We start from the raw sequence: 24,096 nt of genomic DNA, 5'->3' as shown, positions 1-24,096 counted from the left end.
GAGGCTGTGGAAACACATTACTATCTTAAGAATATGAAATTATGTTTAAAAATTTTTCTCTAAAATTTTATCTACTATGTATAAATTAGGCATTCACATGAGAAGCTCTCTGGTCAATCAGAGAAATTAAGCAACCTGGAAGAGCCTCTAAGCCTCCCTCTCCCTACTCTCTGCAAATTCTGCCTAGGGACTTTAGGTGCATTTTCCAAAGAGAGCAAAGTCACCACTGTTGATACTGTGATGTTCTGCTTCAAAGTATGAACAAAAGGGCATTTGAGGTCATTATCCTCCAAACCAATAAGAATCTGCAACTCATGTAACTTTCTTGATGAAAACTTATCTCATTTTATTTTCTTCTTGGAAACAAAGTTGACTGCAATAAATGAAAGACCACTGATAATACCAATTTCTGCCCCCTCTGTCCCCTTTCATTTTTTAATGGAAAATTTCTTTTTATTCAATATATAGAGTGAATAAATATAGGTTTCAGTGATATTTTTCTTCTATGAAAAGTAAGTACACTCACTGAGACTTCACTATGACCAACACAATAATTGTGGCCAGATTGTCTATAGGCTGATCTATTTTAAGAGTATTATCTGAGAGGTTAAACTCACCAACACATAGATTTGTGAACTCTATGGCTTTAGTGTAACAAGGGAACACATACTAGATAGGTTTTAGCATAAGAATAAACCTGTGGTATCCAATATGGTAGCCACAAACCACAGGTGGCTATTAGGAATACAAAAAAAGGAGTATCTATAGTTTTTAACTGATTGTATGTCAAAATTATATTTCATCTATATACTGGGTTAAGTTATTAAAATTAATTTCAGCTTTTTAATATGGCAACCAGAAAATTAAAAATTATACATGTGGCTTGCATTATATTTCTATTAGCACCTTATATAAATGATACTAAAAATGTTAGGGTCTTGTTATAGTCAGAATATTCTACTGACTTGAGCAATTCTATTCTGTTTTAATACCAACCAGAAACATATAAAGAAATAAAAATAAGTAAAACATATAAAAAGATTTTTCTTGCTACTGTTGTATTTACTTTTTTTGGGGGGGTGGATAATACATAACAGAAGAGAAAAAAACAATTTCAACTGTGATTTTAGAAGAGCCTATAGCCATTTCAACTAAAATTTCTATTACAAATATAAAAAAATGTAACATAAGTTCGATTCCACTGTTTTCTATTACAAAATATACAAATACAAAAGAATACTAAATAAAAAAGTAATTTGTTCAGTAGAATCATATGCAGACAGTTAAAAATGGATGTGTATACCCTTATTTAAGTCCAGAAATAATAATCCCATAAATAGTAATCCATAAATAAAAATCCCATAAATAAATAGATAAATAGATTCAAACTAGAAAGATTGCTAAAAAAAAGTTTAAAGCAGCCTCTGAAGAAGAGAAGTGGGCTACACATTAGCACCGCTAAACGTTTTTCTTCAGGATTTATAAAGAGGTAGTAAACAAATTCCAGTGAGTGACTTCTAATTGAAAAGAAATAACAATTACATCCAAGACTATCAATTATAACCAAGTTTACTGGGATAGCAAGTTGCACTATAATGAAAAAAATAGCTCCTCAGAATTAGGAGATATTGCAATACAAAAACTTTGAATACATTTGAAGTAAAATCAGAATTATTTAATAATCAATCAGTTAAAAGTGTTAAGCAGAATTATGTGTGTGTGTATATATAATGTGCATTTATTTTTGTAAGGCATCAGAAAATCTAAGATAAACATACCCTTTTTTTGTTGTCAAAATATAACTTACTGGGAGACATGATCTCTATCACAGTACCTTGACTAAATAATGAATATAAATTCACAAGGGAAGTTTTCTACCAAAACAGAATTCTTATCTTAAGTTTGTGGAAGATTGATGTAAAACCCATCAATATATTTATCATTGGAACTAACAGGAAAGTGATCCTCCCCCTTCCGATAACTCCCTGGACCTTATAACGTTATCAGCATACTGAAGGCTCCTGAGTCATGTGTAAATAAAACCACCAAACAGCAACAGAAGGGGAGAAGCAGAAGCCAGAAGCAGTTACAAATTATATCACACCATTTGCAACAACATTCACGGAGATATGTGTACGTGCAGCCTTGGGCTTACCCATATACACATATCTCCCTCCATAGATGTGTATAATAAGGGGGGGGGGAAGATGGAGACAGTTAGCAAAGTGAACATGAATGAACAAACCTGTGAGACTCACATGAAATGAAACAAAGTGATGGAAAAAAATCACTAGTACAAATGACAGGAAATTAAGAAAGTCTTTATTTTATACCTTTCTCGTTCTGGTGAATGCAAACTAGTATCTGGTCTCAAGCAGTTGGTACTAGCACTCCTAGCCCTGTCAAGGGAGGGCTGCAGTTCACTAGTGCCAGTGCATTGCATCCAGTGGTAGAAGAGAAAGACAAAGAAAACAAAGAAAGGAAGACCACGTTAGAGAGTAAAGCATAAAATAATGTCCCCTTTACATAAAATGCAGAATCGCTGTGATTCAGTTCATAAGGGTGTGAGAGAGCTGACAGGATGGCAGTGCAAAGTTTTGTTTAGAAAATGAAACTAAACAAAGATTATGCTTGAATTGGTTTGCATAATTTTTTAAAAGGGTCTCAGACTGAAAAAAAATGAGACTAGATCACACCTACTTATGAAAAAACTGGATACAGAAAGCACTAAAACAAAAATGCCTAAAACTTTGTTACCAAGAACAGATGCCACACCAAAACAAAATGAAGGACATCGGAGGAGAAAAAAGTTACAACTCAACTATTTTGGTTCACAGCACTAGACAAGGGAAGTGGAAGGCATGACTTCCAAATGCTCTTACCTAACAAATATTTCATCAGTAAATGTCAATACTCTTGAGTGAAAGCATTCATGATGAAGGGGGAAGTCCTGTCTAGTCACTGACTTGGTTTTGGTATGTGCAGGCAGAATTGAGCTTCACATATTAAAATTTTCCAAAAATAAAATAATATAAAATTAATGATCATAATTAAAATCAACAGGTAAAACAACAAATAAATGACAAGACAACTAGAATTCTGATATTTGAGTAGTTAGATTTCAGTTAGAGAAATATTCTAGAATTCATAAGTTTTATAATTAAAGTTATTTTTAGATATCATTAATTTAATGTTTCTCTGTGCATAATTACTTTCAAGAAGAAATGTTAGTGTTTTATTAAAATTTGAATTTGTTATTTTTAGTAGGTCAGGGATTCAGGATTGGTTTGTAACTGGGACTCACTGTTAGGACTCTTCCTTGTAAATATTCCAGTGAGAACCGTTCTCTAATCAAGGCATCTTCGGTGGTAATGTTTCATAGTGCCTAACAAAATGTCTGGAATGTGGCAGCACAAACATGCAGGAAACAGAAAAATATATACGAAGCGAATTCTACCAGGACATAGAAAAAGTAGGAGGCCTATAAAGCTACAAACAAAGACAGCTCTTTTGTTTTTTCTCAGAATAACCACAGTAATTATTTGAAGTTAGAATAAGAATTATTAAAATATGGAATCATAGACATCAGTCTTTATAATTAAGATAAAGACTCAAAATTATAATTTAATTGTCTTAATTTGAAAAATATCTGCTAACAAAACTCTATGAGTTAATCAATATTTAAATTTACTCTTTAATCCCTGATTTAATATTATACCTGCTTCTGTGGAAGTAAACAACTCATAGCTAAATGTACTAACGAAATAATTTATGTAATTTGGGAATTAAAACTTGACTGAGAGAGTTAACATTCTAGCAATAAGCAAGAGCTGACCAGCATGGCAGGGAGAAAGCTGGTCTTGGGACCGGGCTGCAGTCAGGAAAGGCCAGACCCAAAGACCAAGTGACTGCAGTGGAGGAAATCCCTCCCATTTACTAGCCTCTGAATCCAAATCCAACTACAGATAAAATTTATCACTGGAAATCCAATGAGATGGGCAATAGATGCAAACTAGAATATGAATTTTGATTTGGCAGAAAAATGGCAGAAAAAAGCCCAACTTTATCTGAATTATATTAAAATCTCTGAAGGATTCTGGATGGTCTGTACTACACCAAGGGCAAATTAGATCCAGTTAATCAATTAATTTTTTGACAATTTAATAATGTTTCTACAAATTTAATTGCTGATTATGAAAGTCCCAAGTCTATTTCAGCTCACATTAAAATACAATAAATCAGGAAGGGAATGTACATTTGCTGAGGACACACTAAACATTCAAACACCCCACTGGTTTACTCATATTTATACTAGTGGTCAAATCAAAGGAAATCTCTTAAAGCTTCAGTTTAAAAATATATTAGAGTACCATATTTGAAAACTAACTGAAGACAGATTTTACTGAAACTAAGGATTTTGCCTGCTTCACAGACAAGAGTCTTCTTTTCAACTTAGGCAAATATCTTCAGCAATAGGTTGCTATCTAACTTTTTAAAGCAATGGGTTCAAAAGTGGTTTATTCAGGAATACTTGAACAAGGGTTAGCAAAGAGTGTGAAACAGAATGGAAGTAACATTTATACATAGTATGAAGGCCTAAATTCCTGCCTTGGCTTTGCCACTTAATGGCAATGAACCTGGATAATTCAGGTCGGGCCTTTTCCTATGTTTATATAAGAGAGGCAATAACATCCACTTAATAGGGGTGCTCAGAGAATTAAATGAGATAACAGATATAAAGTATCCAGGACATAGTAAGGCAGCTATATATAGAATTTTCTGTACAACATTACTTTCTCAGGTCATGTTTTTATGAAAAAAAGGGTTTAATGGTTAAGTAGATATTTATTATTTTAAGTATTAAGTTATAATAATTATGTTATAAATATAATTGAATATTATGTATTAATTATTAAAAGAAATAGGCAGAAAGTGGATTAAACAACATGATACCGATTTCTTTAGTGTATGACTCCAACATGCTGTGCATACTAAATCTTCAGGGAGGGACTATAATTTGCAAAGTTTCCAAAATCTGTTTGACTCACAAACTCTTTTATTGGCACAGCACCAACTCCTTAGAATCTAATTGTGGAAAAACTAGTTTAGTGGAAAATGTCAATAGACCTGATTTTGAATCCTTGCTCTGTTACTTATCAAATTAAACTTTCTCAGCATCTTTCCTCATCTGTAAAATGAGGGTAATAACATTCGTATCATATAATTACGGCCAGAGAATTGAGATAAAGTACATTAATGACAACACTATGCTTGGTACTCAATGAATTTTATTTTCCTTGTTTGCTGAGAAGTAGCAAATCCTCAAATTTTATTCTTAAAATTTCTAAGTGAATATGATATGATGTAGTTTGAAGATAAGATTGTACAAAATGATAAAATTACCATATATCATATTTTGCATATCCTGATATTTCACCTTTATATGTAGAAAATATGAGAAAAATATGTTTAGCTGTTCTATTTAGGACATTGGTCTAAATTTATTTTATTTTATTATTTTACAGTTGTAGTCAAATCAATAAGACTATGAGAAAAAAAACTTTTTGAATTTGTAAACACATTGTTCCTACCCACAAACTATTTGTTAGGAAAAACAAGTAATAGGAAGCCTGGGAAGCTGAGCATTATAAAGAATTTGAGATAATTTTTACAATATTCATAATTTTATATTTTTCCCCAGTTCATAATCAAAACTAGTATTTCCTCATTTTTTTCCTGTGGCTCTACAGGAAGACATGGAAGTAGTTATCAGTAGGATAATTTTATATATATAAGAAGTTGAAACAATTCTTATTAGCATGATCACGTTTGCATTACTGAGCAGAGCCACATGTTCCATGCAGACAAAATAAATTCTGCATTTGTCCTTGCACTGCAGGTGTTCCAGGTATAGCTCTTTCCTATTGTCTTTTTATTGGCCAAAATATCTGAAAGAGTTTGTCTGTGTGTTGGTTTGTTTCACTGACTTTCTACTTCCTTACCTTCTATTAACTCTAAATTGACAATAAATGTTTACAGCTTGCATTCTATGAGTAATCTGTAAGAGATTAATTAATTAATCAATTAATTTTGGATATGAAATCCAAGATGTAATGAGACATAAATAAAGTATCAGGTTCTAAGCTCCAAATTACAGGAGAATATTACATCCTCTTTTCTTTTCATCTTTAAAGAGGCATCATATTGTTGTGTGCTTTTACGAGAAAGTTTGTATTACAACCCTTCTAAACTGGTGGGGGGACGAAGGGAGGGAAGATTTAGAAGTTAAAGGTCAAATATTCTCATTCTTTATCAAGAAGGAAGCTGGTGTTCAGCCAGTAAAAAAAAATGAGTGCTATAAGATTTTACTAAAAGCAAATATAACAATACATAAACAATAGTAGATTCCAAAAGGAGATAAAAAAAAGGCTAAAACAAACATAATCATCAAAACAATAACACCGCCATGCACAGATCAGACCTCCTGTGACTAGACAGGTGTGTGTGTGTGCTGCTGGGGGCTGGGGTGGGGGCCGCTCACAATGAGCATTTTGAATTGTAATTGCGGAAATCGGTTCCTCGGTTTTAGGAATGTGTAAACAGTTCCACAGAGGCTCATAAGTCTCTGGATTTTGAATAAACAAGTAGAAAAGCAGTCTGCCTGGATTAGAATAAAAATATATTTGGAACCTTTCCACAATCTCCAATGAAACAAAACAAATTTTGAATACTTAGGAAATTAATTTTACATATTTGTAATAATACCTTTAAGGGCGAGAAGAAAGAATAGTAGAATGGAAAGAGAGTCATCACACACAGTTACCATTACCAAATCCCTGTATTTACCTGGTAGTATGTAGGCATTCTGCACTTCGTCCTCGTTTTGCTCTGGGCAGCATAAGAAGCTCACTGCACAGACAGGATGGGTGGTGGATGAAACAGATAAATCATGAGGCATTAAATGACATGGGTTATGCCAATGGTATGCCGATGAAAACGTGAAAAGGGAAGAAACCAGATTGTCTGCACTAGCATATTTGCTCGAGAGGTTAAACAAAAATAAACATGACAGTATTTAAAAAATTTTAAACAATAAAGTACAAACATCATGGTCAAAGTCCTAGCTGTTGTTGATTTGCTATTATATTTCCAAGTGACTTTATAGAATATTAAAACAAAACTAAACTAAACTAAACCTTCCCCAAATAAGACACAAAAAATCTATTCTAATTCCAGATACTTGGATATTTTAAAAACTTCTGAAAGGCCTACACATCTGGACTTTCTGATACTCATTGGAACCCTAAGCATGGAGTCCTCTTGACTTTTACAGACACTAAAAATGCAATATCCTCTATGCTTCTTCTTAACCAATCATGAATATACTCGATTAGAATTGTTTTATCTTAAAACTGGTACTTTTTCTATGCTCAAATTAATTTCACTTTGTTAAATGCCCTGGTCAAGAAGTCTTTTTTTCCCATCCTCACCTAAATTCAAAGGGACCCCCAATGAATGTTGACAAAGTGGCCTTCACTCAACTCAACTCAGGCTGAGCAGTGTGGAATCCTATTGCTCAGAGCAGCTCTTATCTCAGCACCCAATATGACTCCACTCTTGAAGGTCATGGCACCCCTTCCCACAATAGGATGACAATAAAGGATTAAGAAGCCCTATTGAGTTCTGTGTCCTTGACTACATGGCAAAAAGTCAATCATTAAGCACCACTAAGATTTCCCTACTCCTTCCTGAAAGCGTCTCTACTTTAAAAATCCAGAAGAGAATATTCAACAAGGTGAGTATTCTAAAACCTTAAATCAAATCCTGAGCTTGTGGTCTGGCATATTACACCGGTATGTGGTTAGTTTGAGAAGAAAGTCTATGGGCATGTAGAACAACAGAGTTGTAATGTAGATTTTTAGTAATTGTGTCCAGGGAATGTTTCCATATGAAAAACTCCATCTCATATATTTTATACTTTATAGACATTTTATGGGAAGCTCTCACAGAAACTCTGCAACATTGTCTTTCAGATGACCTGTATCCAAAACTGTTTAATAACATAAAAAACATAATTTTATAATTACATAAATAACATACCAAAGACTGCAACCCACAAAATACAAAATATTTGAAAGTTGCTTATGCAGGCTTCCTTCTATAATTTAGAAACAACAAGCAATACATTTTAAACTGGCTAAACATAAATTTCAATTTGTAAACAAATGCACACATTATGACAATATAATGTTAGCCAAATATTTCCTAGAGTTGCATTTCTTTTAGAATATCCTAACAGCTGTTCCTTGAGAGTTCAGTTTTGAATGATTAAATACTTTTACTTTCTGATGTACTATGCCAAGATATCTATCATATACTAAAACAGAGCAAATAAAAAGTTATAATGTTGAGACCATAATTTGAACAAATACCTGTCTTGTTCTGATAAATACTGACTATCCACATCTCTGGATCTGTGATCAACTGGACTTCGGGAGGCATCATGGTGTCTAGTTGGAGAACGTGACCTTCTTGTTGGATGAATTTCATCTAAACTCCTAAAATGGTTACAAAAATACAAATGCATCAAAGTATATAATCTTCCCAAATCTGGCAGACAGACGAATGGGGAAGATTTGTTAGTAACTGGCAAAAAACGGGCATGGCTTGAGAAGTGTTGGCATCATAACCAAATGCATATTTTTATCAATGAGTTAAAGGTATTTATTCTCTATGAGTGCTTTGCCTGTGCTACATTTCTCCAACCTTCTTTTGCATCTCTGTCAAAAAAGGACAATTTTCATCTGCATACTTAATTTAAATTTCAGAAGTATATTTCAGGATAAGATAAAATATAGCACTACATTACTTATGTTTTACATGCTTTTATAAGCACTTAAAGTGCTTCAAAGAGACAATTCTAAATTCTAAATTTTTTTTCTAAATTCTAATTTTTTTATTATATTTTTTCTAAATTCTATTTTTTTTTAAAGATTTTATTTATTCTCTGAGACACAGAGATACAGAGAGAGAGAGAGCATGAGCAGGGGAGAGGCAGAGGGAGAGGGAGAAGCAGGCTCCTTGCTGAGCCAGGAGCCCGATGTGGGGCACGATCCTAGGACCCTGGGATCATGACCTGAGCCGAAGGCAGACATTTAATGACTGATGCTTAACCATCTGAGCCACCCAGGCGCCCCAAAATTCTAAATTTCTTAAAAATACTTTCTGCCTCTTAAGCTTTTCCTCTTTGCCATTTCTCTCCACAAGTTATTCATTATCATACAATTCTTCCTAACAGGAGAGAAAACTAGTCAACAGAATACAAGATAGTTATTCAAAAACCGTGCTTGGGACATAAACTTCTACTCGTGGAAAAAGTTTCTTGAGATTCAAGAACAGAATGTAATATAGATGGAGTAATGAATAAAAAGACATTTTGCCCACAAATGATTCTGAAAAAATAACCTGACTGACTAAACCATTATTTCATGTCAGTAACAGTCTTGTGGCAGCTTACATTGTATTAAAATTAAAAAGTACTGTCAGAGACTTCAAGCCCATCTCAAAGCCTACCTCTGTAATGGCACATTTGGTAAACGTGAACGCGGCCTTCCCTGATCATCGCCGCGGTGAGGAGATACTGAACGTGAGCGGTGATGAGTTGTTCTTTGCTGTTCTGGCACAGTTAATGTTGTAGATTTACTTTCTCTAGCACTAGACCTATAACCTACTGGCAAGAGTACACACAAAAAAATCAGTCAGTATTCTATAATGTAAACATAGTATCAAGTTATATCTAAAGCAGCCACGGACCTACTACAATAAATGCCATGCAATCAGTATTATTAGCTTTTCTCTTCAAAACTATTAAGTATACGTACACAGAGTGTAACATATACATGCATAAAAACAGGTTACAGATTTGTTCAAAGTGCCCATGGAGATACTGCATATGAATATGACAGTTGATGCCTCAGATGTTATGATGAGCTGGGATACTATTTTAATTTAAAAAATGATGAGTTAGTGATTTTTCATTGACAGTGAACTATAGTTAATAGATAAGTCAATGCTTAGAAATTTGAGGTCTCTTTAAATGTTATTTGAATTTTTCTTCCAAAGGATAAACTATTTTAGTCGGATTTCAGATGTCTTTGCAAAAAAGAAAAGTTATCATATCAATTTTTGTTAACAAAGAGTAGTAAGATCTTCACTATTACAAATATTCACTCAATTTGCAAACTACATATAATGCCATAATTTTCAAATGAAAACAGTGTATGGATGGGGATGACTATGGCAATAATGCAGAGAAAATTAACCCTCCTATAGAAACAATCGTCAAATCTACCTCAGACATCTGAAACTATTCCACAAAATGTGTTGATAACATAATTTAGTTAATACAGTTAACATAATTGCAATTAAAAATAAATTCTAAATTCATTCTCCCTTGAAACAAAAAGGTTTATATCATCTCTGACTTAGTTAAGATAAAACAGTAATCCAATCTCAACTCCAAGTAACAGTTAATTAATTTTTTTTTTCCACAAGGGTCATTGTTTGCTATTATTGAAAGGAAAATAAAAAATTCTGTAGCCAAAGGGAAAATAATTATATTTACAACTACATAAAAGTACATGAAACATGAAAACATTAAATTTAACTGGGCAGCTTGAACTTTTCTTCATTTATTTACTTGATAACTCCTACATTATTTTAAAATATGCCATGAAACATCATTATGAAAGGCAGACTAAAATTCTCCAATAATTTATTTGTTGTGATTGTATGATCTTTTAACTAAGCTTAACGAATAAGAAAGGTCTTTAAACATTTCATAAATGATTATGAATGACAATTCAAAATGATAATATCAAGATCAGAGATGCCTAACCATTCTGTCATTCTAAAAATGTAAGTATAATGGCCAAATAATGTAACCATAAATGTTGTAATTTATAGTTTCACATACTTCATTTTATAACAAAAATCATAGCAATTAAGCTATTATTTTGAGTTCCACATAGGAAAGTTTCTTTGTCATTGTTCAAGTGTATAAATTGTAATATTAAGTTTAGAAAGAAACCAAGTAAATTTACATGTAGTGAATTTATTTCATAGCTCATTATAAAAAATGGTGGTTTTTTTTTTTTTAAGATTTTATTTATTTATTTGAGACAGAGAGAATGAGAGACAGAGAGCATGAGAGGGAGGAGGGTCAGAGGGAGAAGCAGACTCCCTGCCGAGCAGAGAGCCCGATGCGGGACTCGATCCCGGGACTCCAGGATCATGACCTGAGCCGAAGGCAGTCGCTTAACCAACTGAGCCACCCAGGCACCCCAATGGTGGTTATTTTTAAAGATAATTAATCCAAGGTCTGAATTACTTAAACACTTCAAATTACCACTTGATATCACTTGATAACTTTTTGTATCAATCATACAATAATTATGGAAGGTCAAGATTGAATTGGGAGCACCATTTCAAGATTTCAATGAATATTCCAGGTATATAAATAACACTTTCATATTTGATATAATAAAACTATTAGGAAATAACTTAGAGAATTTAGACATCTTACTGTTAGAAGGGTATAACTGATTTTTTTTCACAGGTTCTTTGTATTTACATAGAAAGTAGTATCTTTCTTTTTTTATCCTATCCTAATTTGTATACATAGTTTTTTAATGCTTTTCAAAATAATTTGGTTTTCTTTGTATTATGTTTAATTTATTGTTGATAACACATATTCTCTACCTTCAGTAAAAGGTGGGAGGAAACTGCTATTTTATGCTCATTTCAATGCTTTGGTTAACTCAAAGAGTGTGTTTATGTTTGTTTCTTACTTTCTGAATTTCAAATAATGCTCAGAAAAGTTGGGGTTACCATGTGTCTTGCCCCACATAAGGGTACTCTGCATATTTTTATTCTTCTTAAGCAGCTAAAATTACTTATTTTAAATAACAACAAAGCTATGATAAAGTTAATAAAATGTAGCTCTGAGCTTCTCAGCTACTTTTAGAAACTTAGGCTTCCCTCAGTGGAGAAAGGTAGTAAATAAGTACATCAAACCAGAGCACAGAACTCTGTGGTCCTAGAAAAGCAAAAGTATTAGAAATTTTAAGGTTCAGCTGTGGTAGAACATCTAAATTAAGCTTTTGAACTTCAGGAAAGAGAACCAGAAACTTCAGAGTACACTGAACATATGTAGAACTAGTATCTACATCTAAACAAATCTCTCTTCATATTGGATGCTAGGAAACATGGTAAAAAATTTGCAATCTATCTCTAAAAGCATAGGAGAATTTATCCACCTGCTTGTTTATTAACTTATCCTTTCATTTTATTTTTGCTGCTTGCCCTTATTTTACCAATGCCTCACCTGTCTTCTTTTTCAAAAAATGTATTGTATATTACTGTGTAACTTGCTATATCATATCTCCCACACCTATATCCCTTCAGAAGCTACCATACATCCCTTTTGTATCAATGAAGAGTATACCTGAAAATATAAATTAATTGCATTGTCTCCCTTTTTAACTTATGAAAGACCTCTGGAACATAAAATATTACTTATTGATTATTGATTTGTTACATTCTTATAAGAGTCCTGCCTCTTTACCTTTTAAATGTTAAATAAAAATGAATATTATTTGAAATGACAATTTAGGCATTCCTTCTATATGATGAAAGAGATTATATATGTTTATAAAAATCATGATATGGTATATTTCAGTACAGAATACAAATATTTTTAAAACTCCATGTTTTTTAGTGGTATCCAAGCATTAATTCCAATTGTAGTGGGTCCTGTAACTCCCATTTTGGCTGCTATCTGTGTGATCTCTCAGGGAAATGAAAGGAAACTCACCATTTTAGTAATTTAGTATTTATTCAATTGGCCATTTATTCTTTTATCCATTTGCTGTTGCCTCATCATTAAAAAATATGAAATTTTGGGTGAATAAAACTTGAGAACCACACACAGAAGTAAATTCTGTTTAGATGAGTTGGTAATGACCACATTAATGTTGATTAATAGTCAAGATTCTTGTTAGAAAGGCTTGATGACTTTCCTACCGGGAATCATCTGATTCCTATTTAAATATGTCAGTGGATTTAATGTACAATCACTTTTCCACTTTCAACTTTATAAAAGACAAATCTTCTGTTGAATGTTGTGTTAAAGTTTCTGTGGAGAATGTGTCTCATTATTATGATACTTTTAAAAACAAACAAAACAGAAAATATGAAATTTTATCCACTAATACTTAAAACTCCTGCAGTCTGATATCAGAGAGTATTATCTAAGAATATAGATGTGAACAGCACCAGGTTTATTGTTTTTAAAAATATTTCCTAATGTCATACAGTGATTAAAGACTATATTTTCTCTGAATTATAGGAAGCAAATGAAACCTAATTTTAGAGAACTCTCCATAATTTCTTCTAGTTTTAAAGAAGTTATATGTTTCTCTTTGAATTGTGAATTTAGTCATTTAGATTTAATGTGGAATCTGTCTACTGACTTTGTCAAAATCATTGCCCTCAAATTAAGTGCATCTCCATCTGAGAAATCACATAAACTAAGGGGTCATATGTCATTACTGTCCTAAAGAAATGCCTTTAATAACTCATATTTATACATCCCAAGATTTTCTCCTTACTTCTTATTTGGTATTTCCTTACTTTTTATTAGTAAGTCAAGGAAATAGCACAGGATTAGTGCCAAGAAAATAAGCCTTTACTACTTGGTTTTACTCACTTTCTGATGAGAGTCAGATGAGAAACATAGATTTGAATCACATAATGCCACAAAAATTTTACTAACTTGACAGTGACAAAAAGATGTCAATTTAAAATGAATATTGAATCTTTCTAAAGCATTTCCTTATTTTAATATGTACATATACATTCTAGGTATAAGTGGTAAACACATCACAAAAGCATTAAAAGTTAAGCCATGCCACATGCAGTTTTAAACCCTGCCATGCACCTTTCTCAGTATATTCCATGGAAGGCTACATTATTTTCAGAAACAGAGGAAGGAAAAATCATAGGCATACAATATAAAACATAGGAGAATGGAATTTTTATTTGAGAAAATTAACCATATCCTTTCAAAATGAAATTTGTATTTTTGCTTATGCTCAGAGCATTGTGAAAGAATGATTTCAACCTAGCTAGCCATCTTAGCTTCTACAACAGAACCTGACTAAATTAAATAAGTGGGACTGTTAATGAATAGTTATTAGTCCATTTTAAACTTTCTTAATAATTTGGAACACAAGTCACCATGGAATAATAGAATACTGATTTCTCTGTGCTACAAATCTCCAGCTCAGTATCCCAGATAAGTCTGGAAATTGACAGTGAACACAAGCATAAGAAGCACAGTGAAGCAGAGCCATGCTCTTCACCCACGCACCTGGAGGAACTACTCCAATACCATCATCAACCTCATAATCTGAGATGTCACTATCACTGATTCGCTGAGATCCTGTACAACAATAAGGCAAACAGATACCTCTGGGTCTTTTGGTTTATGAAATGTAAAGGACATGGTCAAATTTTTTTTAAAGGCTAACGACATTACTACTAAATACTTTTGAACAAGAATAACACAAAGTAAACGCTGAGCTGATTTTTTTTTTTAAAGTTTGTTCTCCAAAGATAACATTTTCTCAGTATTTCCTCCCTTTAATAACTTAATTTTTCAAATTTTCTTTAATTAATGTATTATAGTAAAAGCCTATAGCGAAGTGTATACACTGTTTTCTGCCCAATTAGGCGCCCTCCTCCACTGTTCTGGGAGGATGGGAGGATGGGGCTCGGTGGGAAGGCTGAAAGACTTTCTTGGCTGGAACTCTACTAAGCTCATATTACTAAAAAGGACGTCACGGCTCTTGATAAAATATTTATGTTTATCCTTCAAAATTAGCCATTATATTGCATTAAACATTAACTTTGAGAAAATGATTGATCAGAGAGGTACTAACATGAAATGTTGAATTATAAGAGGAAAACAATTTCATTCTAGATTACCAAAAAGAAGCTTCTAAGTATCAGTTGATTTATTATTTAGTCATAACTCAAAATTTAATGGACACATGCAGAAAAGAATACTCTTTTCCCAATCACCAGATAAGTAACAACATACTTTACCATGTGTTTTTAAAAATGTTTCTTATGAATAATAATACTAAAAATACCCAGCAACTATAAAGTTATCAAGAACCTTATATGTAACAACCCATTAATAATAAAAAAAAAATTATCAGTACACCAATCAACAACTCAGTACTGGGCAAAGAATGATAATTCAGAGTTTTTAAACTTTCAGCTCTGGAATCACTCTACTGTACTATACATATTACTTTCATTAGGGAAATGCAGAAAATAGTTTTGTCAAGTCTCTATATAGATAAATAATTTCCCAATATTTTGATCTCTAATAAACATTTGAAAAATACCTTGAATGTCAATCTCTAATTTGATCATGACCACATAACTAATTCTGGTTAATTAAAAATAACTTTAACCTACTTTGTAGTTTTTTGCTAGAGCTTTCTCCATGAATGTGTCGCCTTGGCATGAAAGGTGATGGCTGAGGCAGAGGTAGTGAGGATTCATCATGTGTCTGAAGTTTATACCAGTGTGGCTCATCATCTAAAAGTGCTGTCTCCAATTCTATGAGGATCTGAAAGGGCAGTTCTTAAATTAAATCAAGTGTCTTGACCAAAACATAATATAAAAGCAACCGTAATTAGTACATATCACAGAAACTTCCGTAAGTATTTGGCTTGAATCTTTACAAGATACGTCACCTCTCCAAGAAATTCACTCTCTTCTTCTTGTACTCTTGGTTGATCCCACACAGTTATTTCTAACATCCGTTCTCTAAAATCTCTACGATGTACATGTGAATAGACAAATGTCTGATTCCATTTTGGTTCTAGGACTTTCTTTACTGTTTTGGTCCTCCTTTTGCTTTTATCACTGAAAAATAAGTATGTCAACAGAAAAATAAGTATGTCTTGTAGATGAAAAAGCAAAATGAAGTGTCTGCTGCCATCTATTGTAGTGACATGTAATACTGCTCCTGGGATTTTTTTTTTACTATTTTTAATTCATAACTTTTAACATAAGTCTAAAAAGACTGCAGGGTTTAACACTATTCTAATTTTAACTATAATGTTAGCAGTAGTTGGGATAATAGGCATACATACACAAAGGTACATTCTAAATGATGTATAGCCATCCAAGACTAATAGATGTATAAACAAGGTAATGAAAAAACTTTAAATTGGTACATTATTTTTTAAAAAATAGAAAGCTTGTGGGATTTTTTTTTTTCAGGGAGAACATAGTTTATTCCCTCATAGAGAATGATTTATTATATTTTAAAATTATATCACAGGTGTGCATATGCATATGTTCAAACTCATCAAAATGTACATGTTAATTATATGTAATTTTTGGTATATCAATTTTACCTTGATAAGGCTTTAAAAATAAATAAAACTTATCCCAGGAGATGATATTGTACCTTTTCTATTAGTAAGAATTTTTGCATATTTTTCTAAAATTATTCACTACCTTCTATCTGGAAGAAAATACATTTTCACATAGGGATTCCTGGGACGCCCATCTACTCTAGTCGGTAAATCTGTTGCTTGAAGAACATTTACAATCAGCTGGTGTCCCACCTTATCATACCACAACTTCACCTAAGATCAATGAAGAAAGGAATTATTTGTAAAAGTCATGAGGTATTATAATTCTACAAAAAAAGTACTGCAACTATTTTTGAAGAACTTTTAAATTACAATACAATTATAAATATTATTTCTGAAAAGAATTCCAACTGGAAAGCATAACCACCTATAACTTGACTTTTCTCTTTATGTATTTTAAACATGACTTACAACGGGCAAGGCTAGAGTGTCATACTCTCTCATATCTGGTTATGAAAATAAAACTGATAAAAATTTTATAAAAAAGTAAGGGAAGAAGGGAGTATTAAAACAATAATCCTCATCTTTAAGTGCTAAGTGCCAGTGTTTGGTGATTATAAATGCCTTGATCTTCGTGTTGCTGAATGCATTTTGTAGTACTATGCGTGTTGGAATGAGATTTAATGAATAAGTAATTTACACAAGTGATTTGGTAGAGATCAGGAAACATATTTACTGTGGGCCTCTTTTATACCAGGTACTGCTGTTTTCTATTTTTTTTCCCATTTAATTTTTATAATTAACCTATTACAGGTAAATTTTCATGAGAGAAGGGGAAAAGAACAAGGAAGGCAGGAAAGGTACATTACATACCCTCAACTAAGTGAAGGCCAAATAATGATATTTCTACTAAGATTTCATAGTAGTTTGAATAGAGAAAAATGGGGATATGGTACACTGAAATACCATCAAACTCCTAAAAATCAGAACTTTAGCAGTCAATATAGTATTTGTGCTGGCAGTGAACAATATTAACATTACTATTTTTTTTAATTTAAAAGTTAGTTCTTTGGTTGAGTAAGAACTATGAGCAAAAGTTGTCTAATGGGAATATATTGAACATATTTAAAAGTCATTATAAAAAAATAAACTAATTTAATATATGATTGGTCTTTCATAGTACAGGGCAGATTAAAGATTCAAACCTGAATCCATATGAATCCTTATCTCTGTTCTCAATTAATAACAGAGATGTGTTTTTCATAAAACCAAAACAGGTTTTTATCCCTCCTAAAATATTGGTGGAGTATATGAGAGATTCACACACACACACACACACACACACGCACACACACAGGGCAGGGCAGATAAAATAAACAGAAAGGACTATACAAAGATATTCAATTTACTAAAAATAGAAGTTAAAAACAGGAATGGTTTTAAAAATAACAGCAAGCTTACAGCTACCTTCTTTGTTTAATTAAATGCCAAGAGAAGAGCAGCAAAAATAGACTATAGAAATCCACACATTACCAAAGGAGAAAAAGTAAACTATTTATAGAATAGTTTGAAGCAAGTTTTCTTTTAGTTACGAATATAAATATCCTGTCTTGTACCATAATCTACATAGATGTGGCATTTCATAATGGTTTGCCATAGTTTCTTTACTCTGGCTTTCCCCACGTCATATATAAAGCAACAGTAAGAAAAACTGTAGCTTTTTCAGAATGACATCAGAAATGAAGTGTTTCATCAAATGATTCAAGAAGTTAAAAAGAGTATTTACAATTCTTTTTTTCCTCCAGGCTCATAAGGTTGTTAAGTGAGTAGAACATGACCTTCTGAGTTGATTATGTCCAACCAACTACTTACCTTAGAAACTTTTATATAGCATACAAAACATAATGGGTATTTTATTTACTTATGTTGTCATTTATCATTGAATGTTTACAACATCTGGGTACATTGTAGGCACTCAACAAATATTTCCAGATAAAAATATGAATAAAGACTAATCTAATAATTTAATAAATACATGCAAAATTGTGAAATAGATTATGGTGTTAAATATATGACATATATTTGAAGGAAGACTTAAAATTTGGGGGTACATTTAAAGGACAAATGACCTTCATTTTTAAGGACAGACTCAAAACAATGAGCAAAGACTAATGGTTCCAACATGTGTGAAAAATACATACAGAAAGTTGTCCTGGCAAGACTTGTGGGGCATCTTTTAGAGCTCCAGGACTTGTTGGAGAAATAACAGAAATAGAAGGCCTTTCCATCTTCTGAGATTCAAAGGAACTTGAACCTAAAATGAGAAAAAAAATTAAGTAATTTTTGTTTATATTTTTAATTTATTTTTAATATAATTTATATTTTTAAAATATAAAAATTTATGTTTAATTTAATTTATGTTACATTTATAATGTGTGTGAGAATAAAGATTTTTTTATGAAATGTTAAATGCACCTGTTATTTGTATAAAACTATAATTCAATACCATCAATAAAAGTAAACCTACTTTTAATTGGATAGTCAGAGAAAATGATCATATTGTCTTCTTCGGTCACTTGCCTATTTTAAAGCATTTAAAATGATATAATTAAATATTGTATTTATTTGCTCCAATTTAATATTGGTTTTCTGTATTTCTGGGGTGTATTTGTACAGTTTAGTTTCTGGCATAACCTTACATGTAGATAAAGGCTTCATGTTTTAGTGATAAGAAAGATGGTGCCTATTATTTTAATTATCTTGGCTAAAGAATTATCTATTATGAACTGTCCTTGCTGAAATTAAAATGAATTCACATATAATTTATGAACCACATCTAAGCCTAGAATTCATTCCTTTTAAAATAAGATTTACCATCTATCTCAGTTTTTATTTTAAAGATTTATTTATTTATTTTGAGAGAGCGTGTGTGCAGGAGTGGGGTGGGGAGGAGCAGAAGGAGAGGAAGAGGGAGAAAATCTCCAGCAGACTCCCCACTGAGTGGGGAGCCCAACATGGAGCTCGATCTCATGACCCTGAGATCATGACCTGAGCCGAAACCAAGAGTCAGACGATTAACCTACTGAGCCATCCAGGCACCCCCTGCCCCCATCTATCGCAGTTTTGATCTTAAAAATGAATCTCTTGAATGTCTGAGAATGTTGTCTCAAGAGACCCACTTCACCTTCACATGGAGAAGGCTGGCTTTCCATTTAGCCACTCAGTGTGGCTTTTCTCCCGTCTTTTTAAAATGAGAGTTCTCTCTTCTCAGATTACTATTAAAGTATACCCTGACACAATGCATGGAATGCTATTACCCCAGCAAGTATAACCTTGAACCCACAGCCATTCAAAATTTAGCTTTATTGATAAACACTTAGGGAGCATTGCCTGAGGGTATGTCATCCACACATTTTTTTCTATACACACAAATTAAGTCTAAGTTAAACCACATAGCATCACTCTGTGTCCTCCAAACACTTCAAGAAAGAATTTATAAAATTCTTTGTTACTGTGCTTCTTTTTTCAAGTATCCTTAGAATAATTTTTTTTCTTGGGTCTTCGTCCAAGAACACTGTTTCTTCTAATAATCAGTTTGTTTTTAATATTATAACAGTTTATTTTTAAATAGTATCAGATATAAATTATGCAATTGGTCCCATTTCCCTCTATGTATTAGTTATCAGAAAGCTCAAAACCAAATATGGGCTCATCTCCAGCAGGTATGCATGTTGGTCTGCATTCAATATACTAAGCTGATCTTTAGTTCCTTGTCTATCCCATTCACATATTTTCTACCTCCTTATAACCATGATCACTTGTTTTCCTCTTAAATCACTTTGTATTTTGTATTTCCATAAATGGGTTACCTAAGAACACTTGATCATCAAGCCCAAGGTATTGTGAAATTAATGCCAATCCATTGCAGAGTAAATATCTGCATCACTTTCACATTCTCACTGAAAACCTCATTACCTGTCTAGACTTCATTGCACACATTGTCATCTTCTATCACCTGGAGAGTCTTTTAATGGCTATGTAGATAATTTAACCCTCTAGCTCACTGTCTCCTGACCCCCTTATGCCCACTGAACTTCACCTCTACTCCACCCACTCATTTCCATGATCATACCAGACACTGTTTAATTTTTTTTATTATTTTTATTTTTAAAAATTCTGTTATTATTATTTTAATTTAAATTTTAGGTAGTTAACATCAGCGCAATATTGGTTTCTGGAGTAGAATTCAGTATTCATCACTTACGTACAATACCCTGTGTTTATGTTAGGCTGTTTTTAAAATATCTGTTAATGTGCTTGTTTCCCTCACTTGAAGTCTAGCTCATGAGACTAATGAGTTAATTACCAATCAGACTGAATAATCCAGTATCACAATACATTTTTATGTACAGCAAACATAACTAGTACTGGTATATTAACTGAGCTCTGTGAGGGTCCTGCCTGTTATGATGCAGAGGGCACTGCCAGTTAAGATTTTTGTATAGCCATCAAAAAAAAAAAAGTAGAAAAAGAAAAATCTTAAAGTAGAACTTTGGGTTTCCAATGATTGTCATAGTTGCCTACTTCTGACATTATTGGAGATAACCTTAGTACAGTAATACCAATTCATTTATATCAAATAACTAAAGCAAATGGTAAATCTTTATTCTTCAATTTCATTCAATACATATTATAATAACAAATAAATCTTATACTCACTGGACTCCAGTGGAGGATGGGAGCTCTCAGGAATCCGTGGAATGTCACTAAAAGAAATAGGGTATGGTGAAAATCCCATTAGCTAAATTACCTTGCCTGAGGCAATCACAACCACATTTTATTTCAGTGGTGTGAACAATCCTTTTGGGTCTTTACAGGTGTGGAAATGGACAGGAGTTACTATCAAGGCAATTACTAATGTGCATGAATGTCAAACACCACACACACGCACGCACACACACACAAACTGCAGTAAAAATAAGTTTTTATATATTTAACAGCAAAACACTTCAACATGACAACAATCAGACTAATATTGTGGCTAAAATTACCACAATATTTTTACTACCAAAACAGCAGGTTTTGGAAATAAAAAAATGTTAAAGGTAATATTTTATTTCAATTCTAGGAAATCAAAATGACACATATTTTACAAATCAGTAATATGCTTTACAAACACATCTGAAAGAGTTTACTGAATGAAAGGGATGAAAACATTTCTTGATAATAAAATAATATGGTGAATATCATGGGCAAAGTTAATAAAATGAAAAGGATGAATTGCTTTGGAAATTAAAAATGGTTCAAGCTTGCAACAAAAAAGCTAAAATATTTTATATATGTGAATATATAATTCATATACACATATATAACCCTATATAGAGATTTATATCTCTATACTCAAGTTAACTAAATATATGGCCATTTACTGTATGATTAGAAAGTGACTCGTGAGAACACCCATTCCTGTCACACTCACAAATTACTCTGAATAAATGTTTACTATAACCTCAGCTTAATCCATTATCCACTGTGACCTTAAGAACCCTGGACCAGTTTGGTTTGGGAAGTGTACTATATATAACTACTTTACCTCTGGTTTTTCAAAGATAGTTTAGTATCAATTTAAGGAGATTAACAATACGCAAGTATTAACATGACATATTAAAGCAGACTGGAGTTAGCTAGGACCAACAGAATTATTAGAATAATGCTAGAGCATTACTTAAGAATTTCTAACCACTTACCTGTGACCTAACTTCACTTTGACTTTTCTTTGCACTTTTGGGGGGTGGAGAACAGAAACAAAAACAGTTTTTCTGATTATTTTCCTGACTCCTCATTTTCACTTTTTTTTGAGTAATTTTCATAACCACCTATAATATTATACTTCTTACAAAGATAATACATCCTGTGTTGTGTATTTTATAAATACATTTTATCACAAATTTTTGAATAATGATTGGTATAAAATAAGTATTTCATAATTAAGAGACTAATCTTCAATACCTAAGACTCAAGAAACCAACTAATTATCTCCTGTTACCTTCTTCTAAATTTATCTAGGCAAATAAAAGTAGATTTTTAGAAAATCTAGAAGCAATAATTTTTTAGATAGTACAACTTTGAAAATCAGCCTCAAAGTCAATTATGGAAATTAGAATTTGGAACTCTAAAACCAGGCACAAGCTTTGGATTTTATGTGTCTGGGAAGGAAAGATGGAGAAGTTGTAAAAAAAATTTTTAAGGTGACTTTGAATCAAAATATATTAATGTTAATTGCTTCAGTAATATTTTTAGGCATAAATTTTCACGTCTACAAACAAGTCTTCTTAATTAGTTCTACTTATTCCACTCACAAGTAAGGTGATAGAATAGATCTGATACCAACTATAAGCATAAATACCAAGAATATTATATTTGGTAGGTTGGTAAAATTGGCCAATACCTCAAGATGGCTTATATTTCTTAGACCATACTGATCAAAGTGCATATAAGTTATATTTGGAATGATTCATGGAATTACTATACCACTAAACTATGAATACATATTGCTTTCTGCTTTAAATGAGCCATAGAACTACATTAAACATAATATTAAATATAGCTAGAATTATTCTTCTAGGATTCTAATAATTGTGCTATTAACTGGAAAGTTGATGCCAGATTTGATTTTATCTAAATATAATCTTCGCATTCCATATTTCTTTGAATTCCATAATCCATGAGAATTTAGGGTTTGTCTATGGAGATTATTACTTTTTAAATTATTTTCATACAGAAGCAAAAATAATGAAAATGTTATTCCAGTCCACTTTAATTGTCTGTTAGTTTTTTTTAAAGTTACCATAAATCAATATTTTAGCTGATTACTTTTAAACCTCTACATACCTGAAAGTATTTGGCAATGTGTACAATGCTTGATTTTAATTTTTTTTATACTTTTGATTCATTTTCCAATTTACTTACCTCTTTTCCAGTCTCATATTTACCTCAGCACTAGAACACATGTCATGTAAAACTAGCATGAATTATATAGTGTTGCTATTTAAAAAAATCTGCATGGAAATGTACAATACTTTTGCAAATGTCTTCAATGTTTACTCTTACACCACTTAAAATTGTTTATAATCTTGCTTTTATTTTAGAGTTTATATATATTAATATTATTCTTTGAAATATATGATAATACATTTTCAGCCCTTTGAAAATCAGGATAATTATATTTTCTTGTATGTTTTGCATTGACAGATACACATGAGGACAACAAAAATTTAAGGCTACTATTTTTTCAACATAAAAAGTCTTGAACTAATGGCTCTATAATATTTTAGAGAATAGGGGAAAAAAGGGAATTATTTCCAAAAATATATTTAAATATCAAGCCAACTATAATGAGACAATTTAAAATGTCTTCCAAAAAATGACAGACTGGCAAAAAGAATATTTGGACTTTGTGTATTAGTCAGCAAAAGCTAACTAATGTGGGGAACTCTATGCGCAAATATAAAAAATATCCCACTGGCTGTAGATTATTAAATTATGCTAAAAATTGAAGTTTAAAAAATATTATACCAATTATTATGACCAGCTATAAAGTTGAAATATTTCACACTTGCTTGATTTTAAATGAAAG

The 24,096-nt window shown here is 32.0% G+C and overlaps 1 protein-coding gene across 1 annotated transcript in view; it reads right to left on the bottom strand.

The window, feature by feature from the left end:
- RIMS1 (regulating synaptic membrane exocytosis 1) overlaps positions 1 to 24,096 on the bottom strand; it is a 492,165-nt gene that overhangs the window by 138,136 nt on the left and 329,933 nt on the right. Inside the window, exons 10-19 of the mRNA XM_045867077.3 lie at positions 21,180 to 21,226; positions 18,662 to 18,774; positions 16,603 to 16,733; positions 15,831 to 16,002; positions 15,550 to 15,703; positions 14,432 to 14,503; positions 9,574 to 9,730; positions 8,433 to 8,558; positions 6,847 to 6,909; positions 2,334 to 2,423 (exon numbers count right to left, since the gene is read on the bottom strand). Coding sequence (XP_045723033.2) covers positions 2,334 to 2,423; positions 6,847 to 6,909; positions 8,433 to 8,558; positions 9,574 to 9,730; positions 14,432 to 14,503; positions 15,550 to 15,703; positions 15,831 to 16,002; positions 16,603 to 16,733; positions 18,662 to 18,774; positions 21,180 to 21,226 — 1,125 coding nt within the window. The remainder of the gene's footprint in view (positions 1 to 2,333; positions 2,424 to 6,846; positions 6,910 to 8,432; positions 8,559 to 9,573; positions 9,731 to 14,431; positions 14,504 to 15,549; positions 15,704 to 15,830; positions 16,003 to 16,602; positions 16,734 to 18,661; positions 18,775 to 21,179; positions 21,227 to 24,096) is intronic.

This window comes from Mirounga angustirostris, unplaced genomic scaffold (genome assembly GCF_029215605.1).
Source record: "Mirounga angustirostris isolate CCGP_5_RB_7025 unplaced genomic scaffold, mMirAng1.0.hap1 SCAF_8, whole genome shotgun sequence".
In the NCBI taxonomy this organism is placed as follows: Eukaryota; Metazoa; Chordata; class Mammalia; order Carnivora; family Phocidae; genus Mirounga; species Mirounga angustirostris.
This window is presented reverse-complemented; position numbering and strand designations above follow the sequence as displayed.